Genomic DNA, 14,413 nt, shown 5'->3' with positions numbered 1-14,413 from the left:
CAATAGCAAGAATGTCCTTCCTCCAATTAGGGGACCAAAACTGCACACAATACTCCAGGTGTGGTCTCACTAGGGCCGTGTACAACTGCAGAAGAACCTATTTGCTCCTATATTCGATTCCTCTTGTTATAAAGGCCAACATGCCATTCGCATTCTTCACTGCCTGCTGTGCCTGCATGCTTGTTTTTCATTGACTGACGTACAAGGACCCCCAGATCCCGTTGTACTTCCCCTTTTCCCAACTTGACGCCATTTAGATATCGAATGGCGGTGCTGGCTCAAAGAGCCGAATGGCCTCCTCCTGCACCTATCTTCTATGTTTACTAAATCTTCCCTCTTGGTGTGCTGTAGTGTCGGGGTGTAGATTAGAGTATGGCATGTTTCGTGGAATGGGATGGATGACCCATTACAATTGGATAATTTTATTTAACTATTCACGCTGCTGCAAATTATGTTTCAGCTTTTCCCCAGAAGATGCACATGGCTGTATGTGATCAATAACATTTTGATGTCTTTATCAGGTGTGTATCCTTCAACTTGAGCCCAAGAATCGGAACGAGTTGCATTTTACCATTTAATTTAATATCGTGTCGTTGCTTTACCTGCTGCTCAACAAAAATAATGTTTAAAAGGCAAAATTAGTGATTTAAAAAGGCACTTCAATTTTTATGAAAATAATGTACACTTTTTGTTTCAATTTAAATACAAGGTGCAGCTGATTTTTGAGGTTGGGCTATCCGGTATCTCCGTAATTTATATAGATGTACAGTGACCCTGTGAACACTGCTCTGTAATGTGAACAAGGGATTGTGTCACCGTGGATGTCCCCTGTTCTAGTCCAACACTGTCCCTGCAGTGCTCTGGTAGGCCAAGGCTCCACACAACCTGGTCTCTTCAGGAATGATCAACCTCCCCATTTTAGAGCACTTGCTTCGGTCGGTTTGTTATCTGCAGACTGGGAGGAGCTATAAAAGTATTTTAAATTATTTGCTGCATTGGTTCAAGATTCAAGAGTTTATTGTCATGTGTCCCAGATAACCATATAACCATATAACAATTACAGCACGGAAACAGGCCATCTCGGCCCTACAAGTCCGTGCCGAACAACGTTTTTCCCTTAGTCCCACCTGCCTGCACAATGAAATTCTTGCTTTGCTTCAGCACAACAGAGTATTGTAGGCATAAATAAATACAGAACAGATCAGTGTGTCCATATACCATAGAATATATATATGTATGTATGTATGTATATATATGTGTGTGTATGTATATATATGTGTGTATGTATATGTGTGTATGTGTGTGTGTGTGTGTGTGTGTGTGTGTGTGTGTGTGTGTGTATGTGTGTGTGTGTATGTGTGTGTGTGTATATATGTGTGTGTGTATATGTGTGTGTGTGTGTGTATATGTGTGTGTGTGTGTGTGTGCACACGGAAGTTGCAGATTTCAGGCTCCTGTACCTTCTACCTGAAGGTAGCGGGGAGATGCGTGTGTGGCCAGGATGGTGTGGGTCCTTGATGATGCTGCCAGCCTTTTTGAGGCAGCGACCAGCAGTTGTAAACACTGGTGGTGGCCATTTTCTTTTCGGACTATGTCTTGGAATAGCTGAGTGGAGTTTTAAGCCGCACGGCTGTGTAGTTGGGTATTCTTGAGCTCAGACTATCAATTGTTGTCTTCTGTCTCTGCTTTTTACTTAAGCCTTCTAATGCACGTCTCAATGTGCCAGATTTATTGACAAATACATTGAAAATTGATTTTGAGTTCTATTTATCCCAAAATTATTTTGCTTGGATAGTACACACGTCTGGTATATCTGATCTGTTTGGATAGCATGCAAAACAAAGCTTTTCACTGTACCTCAGTACGTGACAACAAGAAACCTATAAATCATGTCGGGAACATTGAAATGGATTGAGAAGGCTTGGGAAGACCTGAGGCATTGTGATGAAACTGTTGGATGAATCTCACAGTTTGTTTGTTTAGTATTTTACCAAAAGTACACCTTTGTGTCATAACTAGTTCAGTTAGTGTGTGTGTGTGTGTCATAGAGTGATACAGTGTGGAAACAGGCCCTTCGGCCCAACTCGCCCACACTGGTCCCAGCTACCCTCGTCCCACTTGCCTGTGCTTGGTCCATAACCCCTCCAAACCTGTCCTATCCATGTACCCGTCCAACTGTTTCTTAAACGATGGGATAGTCCCAGCCTCAACTACCTCCTCTGGCAGCTTGTTCCACACACCCACCACCCTCTGTGTGGAAAAAGATACCTCTGAGATTCCTATTAAATCTTTTCCCCTTCACCTTGAACCTATGTCCTCGATTCCCCTACTCTGGGTAAAAGTCTCTGTGCTTCTACCCGATCTATTCCTCTCATGATTTTCTATACCTCATCGTCCTGCGCTCCAAGGAATAGAGACCCAGCCTACTCAACCTCTCCCTATAGCTCACACCCTCTAGTCCTGGCAACATCCTCTGTATTGGGGTGTGTTGTGCTTGTCAGTACACAAACATACCGTACTGCAGACACGGAAGCTGCTGCCTGTGTGACCCAGTATATTGAGAGGGCAGGCCAAGAGTGAGGTGCTGGCCAGGGCAGCGCTGAGCGGTTTTATGTATATGAGGGGCAAATGTAAAGAGCATGAATAGCTCCTCGTTACCCAGTGATAACATGGATTCAGCATATTTAGGGTTTCTCAACAAGGTAGATACCTGGAACAAGACGAACTGAAATGAGCCACAATAAATATTAATACATGTCCCTGACCCTGCAATCCTTCCACACACGTTCTTTATAAAACCCTCTTCAGCCCCTGCATCCACAATGTGTAAAAGCAGTTGTTATCTGACATCTACTCATACTGCAGGGACAAGAGGCATCATTCCTGCGAAGTCTGGCATGTATTATGCATCGCACATTACGCAATGAAGATGGCCTGTGAGCTGGCTCTGGGTATTGGTTACAGAGTAGTCGAGCTGTGGGAGAAGTCACTCGCCATCAGATGCATCGATCAGGGGCAGTGCGTGATGTGAGAAGCAAAGATCCTATAGCGAGCAAGATAGATCACTCGACGAAAAAGTCGTAGTACGGTCATGGGCAGATTCATGGGTAATTTTCGGCCCCATTTCCGTAACCGGCTTCCGTCTCCGCACCAAAGATCCCGTAGGGTACTAGTGCGGAGACGGAAGCCGGTTACGGAAACATCCTCGTACAAATAAAAGATATTTGGGAAAAATCTTCTCATTTTCAGAATTATAATTTATTAACACAAACTGTTCCCCCGCAACGTTGATTAACTGGAGTCGGGTTGGGTCGGGTTACTGAAATGGATGGAAAAAAAGGCCCACGTTCCGCTCCGTTGCGTACTACACGTCAGCCCATTGCATTTAGCAGGAGTGAACTATCTTGCTCCGCTATAGGATCTTTGGTGAGAAGCAGGCACGTGAACAGACGGACCATATTTATGAATTTGGCTGAAATATTACATGATGGCAGGGTGCCACTTGGCCTTTGCCTATCAGTTTACAATGACAACTAAAATATATTCTTCATATCTGCTGATACTCTGTGATTAAAATTCCCTTCAGACATTCACATTAGTTTTGGATGTGATTGTCTCGACAGGGTAAAGATTGTTTCATTGTTATATGAACCAAAAACAACTATGACATTCTTATTTGCTGCCGCCTAACAGGCTTAATAAAATACACAGGTGTAATCAAATATACAAAACCTCAAATGAATAACCCCGATATTAGTCCTTGGTACAATCAAAAACAATTCATGGTGTGCCACATCGAGCAGTTATAGAAATGTATCTGGGAAATTAAAGCAAAATAAACAAGTCTTGTATTTTTATGACCTTAAAATCTGTTCTTTGTAGATGAATGTGAAATCACCCATGGCTTTTCATTTACTGTGTGTAATAACTGCTTGTCCAAATACCCGTGTGTGAACCTTATCAAATGTCTTTTGTTTTTTTCTCTCTGCACAATGGCTTTGTTTTATTTCCTAACCGGACTGATCAACGGGATAGAAGGTAAGCAGGCTTTCAGTCTTCACTCTGTGTTTGCCTGCTTTAATGTGAAGCCTTAAAGGGCCTGTCCCACCAGCATGCGACTGCATGCGGCGAGCGCGACCTAACGTGGTGGCTTGAGGCGTACGGCCTCGCGGGGCCGGTCCCACTTCCAACCGCGGAGCTGTGTGGAGCTGGCCCCGACATCATACTCACCAATCAACGGGGCAGGAGGCTGGGCGGTGACGTCATCGCGCGACGCCACGCGCGCGCTAGGCGTACGCTGTCCAGATGCAGTGTACGGCATCCAGACGCTGCGTACGGCCTCAATGTGGCTGCCGGCCGGCAGGCCGTTGCCGCGCGGGATTTTTGGACAGTGTCAGTTTTTCGGAGCCCCGCGCGATGTCGGGACCAGCCCCGCACAACTCCATACGGCTCCGGCGATCACAGTGGGACCAGCCCCGCGAGTACGGTTCCAGCAACCACGTTAGGTCGCGCTTGCCGCTTGCAGTCGCATGCTCGTGCCCCAACTGTTCACCTACCCAAGCACCATCTTGTATAGGAAAGAACTACAAATGCTGGTTTAACCCAAAGATAGACACAAAAAGCTGGCCCGCTGAGTTACTCCAGTTTTTTGTGTCTTTATAAAGAACATCTTTGAAGCTTTGCCCTTTCTCCCAAGGAGTGCTGTGTTTATTCTTCAGGAACCATAAGGTGATGGGAATAGCAATCAATGCTCAGTGTTGATATCCTTCCATTCCCATCAACCTTTGGTGTATTATACTTCATCCTAATACGCCCTTTTCTGTTTTTCATGATCCCTTTCTCCTGTCTTTGTTTAATTCTTAGTATTGGGTTGGATTTCCAAAAGCCTTTTGTGGGCTAACGCCTTTCCCACATTATGGGTATTTTGTTTCAGTCTCGAGCAAGAGTCTTATTTCCTGTCCCAAAGTTGGACTCTAAGTTCAGTGTGTATGGTTTACCCCGTCTCCCTGTTCTCGGCACGTTGGTCAGTGTGTTCCAAGTACATGCCTGTGTTCAGATGAAGCATCACTGCATCAACGTCTCACCCAACATGTGGAGGACAGTCACAGTCAATGGGCAGACAAAGGCCAGATGAGCGATTAGTGGGGAGAACAAGGGCACCCACTTTCAGCAACGTCCACTCTCACGTCTAGTTATCCACTTTGTCGGCAAGAATAGGAGCAGAATGGTGTGAGAGTAGTGAATGGTGGTGTTCTGAGATCTGTGTGTCCCTGTGCACGAAAGGCTCAGTTAGCATTCAATGCAGCAAGCAATCAAGGGGTAAATGGAAGGTCATGCTTTGTGTCAGGTGCTTGGCATATAGAAGCAAACACGCCCTGCTACAGATATAATGTCAAGGATTTGAGTGCATAACTTTAAGGTGGGGGGGGGGGCAGGTTTAAAGGAGATTTTAGACAATAGGCAATATAGACAATAGGTGCAGGAGTAGGCCATTCGGCCCTTCCGCCATTCAATATGATCATGGCTAATCATCCCCAATCAGTACCCCGTTCCTGCCTTCTCCCCATATCCCCTGACTCTGCTAATTTTAAGAGCCCTATCTAGCTCTCTCTTGAAAGTATCCAGAGAACCGGCCTCCAGAATTCCACAGACTCACCACTCTGTGTGAGGAAAAAGTGTTTCCTCGTCTCCGTTCTAAACGGCTTACTCCTTATTCTTAAACTGTAGGCCCCTGGTTCTGGACTCCCCCAACATTTTAACCCAGAGTGGGTGCCTGGCACGAGGTGGTGGTGGAGGCAGTTACGACAGTGGAGTGTGAGGCTTTTAGATTAGGTGCAGGACTAGAGGGCTATGGATCACGTGCAGGCAGATGAGATCAGTTTATCGTGGCGTCATGTGTAGCATGGAATTGTGGGCAGAAGGGCCTATTCCTGTGTTGTATTGTTCCATGTTTCACATACTGGGCTCTGGTAAGTGTTGATCTTATTTAAGGAAGAAAGTCATTGCTTTGGAGACATGAAACGTGGGCGTTGGCAAATGGACGTGTACCCAAGTTGGGAAGGAGTATAATGATGTTGAAACGTACCATTCTACGGGAGATGCTGTGAGGATGTCTGTGTCCTGATGGAGTGGACTCGGGGAAAGTCCATTCGGACTAAATGTGGAGTTAGTTCTCACCGAGAGTTACTAATTATAGGAATTCCGTAACCCAAAGTGCAATGATTTTACCAGCATCCGCAGTTCTTTCTTACTCCCTATGACCTTATTTGGGTTTGTGAATTAATTTTTTTTCCTACCTTCATCTAAAATTTAAGAAGTTTTAATCTAAGATGTAGTTAGGAGTTGAGCAGGAAGGGACCTCAGATGCTGTTTTAAACTGAAGATAGACACAAAATGCTGGAGTAACTCAGCGGGTGAGGTAGCATCTGTGGAGAGTAGGAATGGGTGACGTTTCGGGTCGAGACCCTCCTTCAGACTGAATCTGAATGGATCTGGTTTCGGGTGGTGATGTATTCTGTTTATAAATGAGAGGACATGCCTCATGAGTGCAGGGTAACATACTGCATACATACATACATACAACAATACTGGAGAATACAAAGTTAGGATTACATTGAGAAGGTGTATTCAGTTTATGATCCACCAGCCAGTGCTCACCAACCAATCTGTCATGACCCCCTTGTATTGCTTACTGCATTTCCCATTCTTGTGTCATCTGTAGATTTTTTAATGTTACCCTGCACTCATGGCGAACATGAACACATTAGAAAATGGCCACCATTGACCCACAAACACTCTTTAGACTGAAAGCAGACAAAATGCTGGAGTAACTCGGCATCTGTGGAGAGCAGGAATGGGTGACCTGCTTTCTTTCCATTGGAATTGAACTGCTTTCTTTCCGTTTCTCCATTCTGTCTGTCAAAGATTGTTCTCTTGGCTTTTTCTGAGAGTCGGCCTTTTATCTTGAATGATCCTTCTGAAGAATGGACATGAATCTCCTGTGGGCCACCTCCTTGTGTGAAATTAAACTCCGTCCCAAACTTGAACCTGAGCAAACCACACCCAACAAAGTGTAGGGTTCTGTTGGGCTTGGCTCGGGTAACCACGGTGTACGTCACTCGTGACCATGGGCGTGTGTCTGAGAGCTCCAGTCATTGTTCCAGCTCTGCTTGGGTCCTTGGCCTGTGGAGCGGCCAAGCCCTCTCCTCCCCCGCCCGCCAGCCCGCCCCATGGAGGGGAGAGAGCTCCACTGCTCCACAACAGTGAGCTGCTGGCCTTCCCTGCCCCTGGAAATGACACCACATTCATACAAAGATGATTATGAATACTCCTGGCTTTTTTGTCTTCAGAAACAGTCGGGCAGTGACAAAACGGTTCACTCCGGACACCTTTTACATGACCAATTGCATTTGTGGGCGTAACTGTTTTCAGTAGAGCTCAGTGAACAGTTTTTATTAAAGACCAGAACCTAAAGGGCCCTGTCCCACTGTACGAGGTAATTCAAGAGCTCTCCCGAGTTTATAAAAAAAAATAAAAAAATAAAAAAAAAATCAACCTCGTGGTAGCGGGTACGTTGGAGCTCGGGGACGTCTCTTAGCGGTTCGTAACTCTAACGGCAGGTACTCGGGGAGACTCGTGAAGATTTTTCATGTTGAGAAATGTCCACGAGAGCCCCGAGTACCTACGAGCGGCTATTACCGTAACTCACCGAGTTCGAATCAGGGGAAACTCGGGAGAACTCTTAAATTTGCTCGTACAGTGGGAAAGGCCCTTAACTATTCATATATTGTATTCCATGTCTGCTACTTGCATAACATTTTAGATAAACAGATAAATATTGAGCATCTATTCCTTTTTTGTCTCTTGGCCTTTACCCCATCATCAAACCCCCCCCCCCCCCCTTCACCTGTAACCACCTATCACTTGCCAGGCTTTGTTCTGCCCTTCCTCTCTTCCAGCTTTTTCTTTCTCCCCCCCCCCCCCCCCCCCCCCCCCCCCCCACCACAATCAGTGTGAAGAAGCTGAGCAACTCATTGGTGGTGATTGAATGTGTGTGGAGTGTGTGTTGCCAGGGCATTCAGAACGGTGTCAGGCACACACTGCTGCTAAGGCCTGGGACTCTGCCAACTGTGAGTGGAATCACTCCGCACTTTAACCTCCGGGGCTTCCAGCTGCATCCCCTCCACACCCGTCCCCACCTCACCGATTTGCTCATGCAACCACAGAGGCAGTGGCGTGAAACACCGTCGCTGCACACACGTAAACACCATCCTTTACTTCTTCACCTTGACTGCATCCTTTTTATTGATAAAACAAATAGATGTCAAGTACTGGCTCTACATTTCCGCCATGCCCCGTGCCTCCATTAATACATCCAGTCCTTTAGCTCCATTCCTCCTGGCCCTGACCTCAAACCTCAACCTCATCCCCAAATGCTGCCTGAGCCGCTCAGTCCCTCGAGCACTTCGTTTTGCCGTTCCTCCTCAACCTCTGATTATACGTGCAGAGGAGATATAGTGCAGTGTTTATAGTGCAGAGGAGGTTTGCGCTCCCTTCTACAGTTGTAGTTTTTTTTCCCTCCCCCTTTTCTACCCTCATTGGAGAATTTTATATTCAGCTGAGAGCTGGCTCGTCCCTCTGTCTGTATCATTGTGCTGCTGGTTTGGCCGTGCACTCAGCTCCGGCTTTCGTTCCCTACCTTTCATCCCCGGCTGAGTTGTGCCAGGGCGCTCCTCCCATTTCTCCATCCCGCTTTTGATTCTCCTCGTCTGTTTTCAATGCTGATGTTCGTGTTTTTTCTCTCCCATTGCAGGTAAAACGTTTCAGCTCTATTCACACAACCTGGTTGGCTTATTTGAACAGGCAAAGAAGCCAGGCCTGGCATCTCATATTCAAACGCATCGGTTTCCTGATCGGATAATACCCCGGTAAGGGAATCATTTAAAGCCTGCTGCTACTGCTACTGTTAACAGTTTGAAACAGGGTGATGTCTGAATGTCATTCTACATTCTCTAGTCTCGCCACTTGTTTAAGTTCCAAAGAAAAGGCAACATTTACACTGGTGATGCATCTCCAGTCACATTTCTCACTGACTGATCAAGGGATACAACGCTGAGAGAGGGCCTGTCCCACCAGCTTGCGATTACACGCGTCTAGCGCGACCAAACATGGTCGCTTGAGGCATACGCCCTCGCAGGGCCGTTCCCACTTCGATCGGCGGAGGCATATGGTTGTGCGGGGCTGGTCCCGACATCACACGGAGCTCCAAAAATCTTGCACTGTCCGAAAATCCCGCGCGACAACGGCCTGTCGGCCCGCAGCCGCATTGAAGCCGTACGCACCTCCTCGACGGCCGTGCGCAGCGTCTTGTCGGCGTATGCCTAGCGCGTGCCGTTGCGTGATGACGTCACCGCCCGACGCCATGCAACATCCAAATTCAATCGGCCCGCCCGCCTCCTACCCAGCAGATTGGTGAGTATGGTGTCGGGACCAGTCCCGCACATCTCCATACGCCTCCGCGGTTCGAATTGGGACCGGTCCCGCGAGGCCGTACGCCTCAAGCGACTACGTTTGGTCATGCTAGCCGCATGCAATCGCATGCTGGTGGGACAGGCCCTTAAGGCCGGGATTGCAGCATGAAAGGGGCAGCACAGAGATCTGTCACGGTGCACAGTCATCAGAGTCAAAGGGTTTATTGAAGAAGGAAAGAAAATCGGGTTTAGGGGAATATGAACAGACCTAAAGGGCCTGTCCCACTCGGGCAACCTATTCCGTGAGTTTGCCCTCGACTCATACTCGCAGCATGGTCGACACAAGGTCGTAGCAGGTCTTCATAACTCTCCTTCAAGCTCGAGAGTGGTCTCCGCGTACTCGAGGCCTCAGCTAGGTCGCGCCGTTTTTTTCATCATGTTAAATGCCCACGTGTTAAAAAAGGTTGCCATGGAAAAAAATCGGTACTTTTTTTACTCGTAGGTTTAGTCGTACGTAGTAGGTCGGCATGTTAGCCGAAGGTAGTCGTAGATAGTCTTCATCGTAGTCGAAGGGAGGTCGAAGGAAGTCGTCTTCACTCTCCACTATTCGGTGTCCAATTTTCCCGAAGTTAGTTGTAGCTAGTCGAAGCTGGTCTTCAACATAGTCGAAGCTGCTCTTCAACATAGTCGAAGCTGGTCTTCAACATAGTCGAAGCTGGTCTTCAACATAGTCGAAGCTGGTCTTCAACATAGTCGAAGCTGCTCTTCAACATAGTCGAAGCTGGTCTTCAACATTCAACATAGTCGAAGCTGCTCTTCAACATAGTCGAAGCTGCTCTTCAACATAGTCGAAGCTGCTCTTCAACATAGTCGAAGCTGGTCTTCAACATAGTCAACATAGTCGAAGCTGGTCTTCAACATAGTCGAAGCTGCTCTTCAACATAGTCGAAGCTGCTCTTCAACATAGTCGAAGCTGGTCTTCAACATAGTCGAAGCTGGTCTTCAACATAGTCGAAGCTGGTCTTCAACATAGTCGAAGCTGGTCTTCAACATAGTCGAAGCTGCTCTTCAACATAGTCGAAGCTGGTCTTCAACATAGTCGAAGCTGCTCTTCAACATAGTCGAAGCTGCTCTTCAACATAGTCGAAGCTGCTCTTCAACATAGTCGAAGCTGCTCTTCAACATAGTCGAAGCTGCTCTTCAACATAGTCGAAGCTGCTCTTCAACATAGTCGAAGGAGGTCTTCAACATGTCATTTTTTGCAAACTCTTCTAAACTCGCCAATTAGGTCGCCCAAGTGGGACAGCCCCTTGAGAGGGAGAGAATGATCAGTGATGTGTAGGAAGGGACTGCAGATGCTGGTTTAAACCCAAGATGGACACAAAAAGCTGGAGTTACTCAGCGGGGCAGGCAGCATCTCTGGAGAAAAGGAATGGGTGACGTTTCGGGTCGAGACCCTTCTTCAGACTGAGAGTCGGGAAAGGGAAACGAGAGATACAGACGGTGATGTAGAGAGATATAGAACAAATGAATGAAAGATATGCAAAAAAGTAAGGACGGTAAAGGAAATGGGTGAAAATGAAAAGAAAATGAACACCTCCGCTCGGTCCGCAAAAAAGCTAGAACACCTCCGCTAAAGTCCGCAATAGCAGTCTATATCGGTTAGCGGAGGTTGGCGTTTTTCGCCGAACAAATCGGTCCGCAATTACCAAGCTGACGGTGGAGCACTTCAACTCCCCCTCCCACGCCGTCTCCGACCTCTCTGTCCTGGGTCTCCTCCATGGCCACAGCGAGCAGCACCGGAAATTGGAGGAACAGCACCTCATATTCCGTTTGGGGAGTCTGCATCCCGGGGGCATGAACATCGAATTCTCCCAATTTTGTTAGTCCTTGCTGTCTCCTCCCCCTCCTCAGCCCCCCTGCTGTCTCCTCCCATCCCCCAGCCTTCGGGCTCCTCCTCCTTTTCCCTTTCTTGTCCCCGCCCACCCCCGTCCCCGATCAGTCTGAAGAAGGGTTTCGGCCCGAAACGTTGCCTATTTCCTTCGCTCCATAGATGCTGCTGCACCCGCTGAGTTTCTCCAGCTTTTTTGTGTAACCAAAGGAAATAGGTTATTGTTAGCTGTGTTCTAGGTGAAAATGAGTTACAGACAATGAGACTCAACAAGAAGACGACTTTGAAGCTGGTACAACCTGGGTGGGGGAGGGATGGAGAGACGGGATGCAAGGGTTACTTGAAATGAGAGAAATCAATATTCATACCGCTGGGGCGTAAGCTGCCCAAGCGGAATATGAGATGCTGTTCCTCCAATTAGCGTTGGACCTCCTCTAACAGTGGAGGAGGCCCAGGGCAGAAAGGTCAGTGTGGGAATGGCAAGGGGAATGAAAGTGTTTAGCAACCAGGAGATCAGTGACATGTTTGTGAGATTTGGGCCAAGGTTGTTAGTGGAGGGCAGAATGTGAAACATCAACAAATGAAAGAGTAGATAATGGCAAGCTCCGGATATTAAACAATGGGATTAATTACACTGTATGAATGTAGACATCAAGTTCTAACCTGTAACTGTTTCGTAACATCAAGCTGTGAAACTGAATTTAAAATTGAACCTGTACTTTGTTTGTAGGAGATTTGCCTTAACCACAAAAATTCCTGAAACTAAAGGTTGCCACAAGTGTTGTATTGGTGAGTGAAGCTATGATTTTCTTTTTGTTTAAAGTATTTGGATGATGTAAGAACTCTTTGTTTAAAAATAAATGAATGTTTCCGGTCTGGGTGTGAATTAATCCATTGCTCCATTTGATTGTCCAGTGGCCCTCCAGGGGTTTTTGCCCATTGCTCTGGTCTTGGTGGGACATGCGTATTTCATGGCCCTTAAAAGCCCTGTCCCACTGTACGAGTTCATTAGAAGAGTTAGTTCTTCCCGAGTTTGCCCTGATTCGAACTCGGAGATTTACAGTTATGGTCGCTCGTCGGTACTCGGGGCTCTCGTGGACATTTTCCAACGTGTTGAAAAATCTTCACGAGTCTTCCCGAGCTTACCTGCCGTTAGCGAGTCTTCCCGAGTACCTGCCGTTAGCGGTACGAGCCGCTAAGAGACGTCCCCGAACTCTGACGTACCCGCTACGTTCATTCTCCGTGCTTACCATGAGTTTGATTTTTTTTTTTAAACTCGGGAGAGCTCTTGGAATGAACTCGTACCGTGGGACAGGGCCATTAACCTTGCTTCTCTTTCACATTTTCCCACTAAAGAGCAGCTCAATCAGGGTTGGAAAGTGTAGGAGAGTGAAAGCCCACCATGGGAGAGCAGTATTTTCTCTACACAATGTCTTTCTTAAAAGAAATAGTCAGAGTCACCGACTTTGTCCACAGCGACCAAGGTGGAATACTGGGCTAGTACCATTTTTGTTTGCATTTGGCCCATAGCTCTCTGACCCACTTCCTATCCATACATCTGTCCAAATGTCTTTTAGGTCATAACTATATCTGCTTTCATAGCTTCCGCTGGCAGCTCATTCTAGATATGGAGTAACCCTGAGTGGAAAAAGTCTCTCTTAAACCTTTTTTCTCTCACCCTACGCCTGCCTTCTGGTTTCGGAATCCTCCACCCGAGGGTGGTGAATCTGTGGGATTTTTGCCACAGAAGGCTGTGGAGGCCAAGTCATTGGATATCTTTAAGGCAGAGATAGATAGATTCTTGATTAGTACGGGTGTCGGGTTATGGGGAGAAGGCAGGAGAATGGGGTTAGGAGGGAGAGATAGATCAGCCATGATTGAATGGTGGAGTAGGTTGAATAAGTTAAGTCTTTATTCTCTGGAGCCCAGAAGGTTAAGGGGGGACTTGATAGAGGTCTTTAAAATGATGAGAGGGATAGACAGAGTTGATGTGGACAAGCTTTTCCCTTTGAGAATAGGGAAGATTCAAACACGAGGACATGACCTCAGAATTAAGGGACAGAAGTTTAGGGGTAACATGAGGGGGAACTTCTTTACTCAGAGAGTGGTAGCGGTGTGGAATGAGCTTCCAGTGGAAGTGGTGGAGGCAGGTTCGTTGATATCATTTAAAAATAAATTGGATAGGCATATGGATGAGAAGGGAATGGAGGGTTATGGTATGAGTGCAGGCAGGTGGGACTAAGGGAAAAAAAATTGTTCGGCACGGACTTGTAGGGCCGAGATGGCCTGTTTCCATGCTGTAATTGTTATATGGTTATTAGATGGGCTGAATGGCCTAATTCTGCTCCTATCACTCATGAACAGGAAATGCGTGTTAGTCCCAGAGTTATCATGCATAAAATATAAGAATCATGTACGATTATTTGTCAGAAGAATATTGAATTTAATGTGTGACAATCTATTGGAAACGACTTCCATTGAATGTGTGAGTTTTTCCTGACACGATCGACTCGTTGCAATTGATGTGTTCGCTGTTTATAGTGCGTAACCCGTACACTGGGTGGAAGTACCTGTGTGGAGCCCTGCAGTCCGGTATCGTTCTGCTGCAGTGGTACGAGCCCATGCAGAAATTCATGCTGATTAAGGTCAGAGTTTGTTTCACATTTGTGAGACGCCTTGTTACTATGTTAGAACTGGATTTCTTTTAGCTTTTCATTGCTAAACTGCAATTAGCCTCTAAATGCAGAGTACAAATAAATACATAATGGTGGCGCAGCGGTAGAGTTGCTGCAGGACAGCGAATGCATTGCCGGAGACCCGGGTTCCATCCCGACTACTGCTGCTGCCTTCTGTACGGAGTTTGTACCTTCTCCCCGTGACCTGCGTGGGCTTTGGCCAAGATCTTCGGTTCTCCGAGACCTTTGGTTTCCTCCCACACTCCAAAGACGTACAGGTATGTAGTTTTTTAAGAAGGAACTGCAGATGCAGGACTATCGAAGGTAGACAAAAGTGCTGGAGAATGTCAGCGGGTGCAGCAGCATCTATGGAGCGA

The 14,413-nt window shown here is 46.8% G+C and overlaps 1 protein-coding gene across 1 annotated transcript in view; it reads left to right on the top strand.

The window, feature by feature from the left end:
* map4k5 (mitogen-activated protein kinase kinase kinase kinase 5) overlaps positions 1-14,413 on the top strand; it is a 134,266-nt gene that overhangs the window by 98,949 nt on the left and 20,904 nt on the right. Inside the window, exons 23-26 of the mRNA XM_055641104.1 lie at positions 461-521; positions 8,813-8,927; positions 12,092-12,150; positions 13,903-14,006. Coding sequence (XP_055497079.1) covers positions 461-521; positions 8,813-8,927; positions 12,092-12,150; positions 13,903-14,006 — 339 coding nt within the window. The remainder of the gene's footprint in view (positions 1-460; positions 522-8,812; positions 8,928-12,091; positions 12,151-13,902; positions 14,007-14,413) is intronic.

This window comes from Leucoraja erinacea, chromosome 9 (genome assembly GCF_028641065.1).
Source record: "Leucoraja erinacea ecotype New England chromosome 9, Leri_hhj_1, whole genome shotgun sequence".
Taxonomy (NCBI): domain Eukaryota; kingdom Metazoa; phylum Chordata; class Chondrichthyes; order Rajiformes; family Rajidae; genus Leucoraja; species Leucoraja erinaceus.
This window is presented reverse-complemented; position numbering and strand designations above follow the sequence as displayed.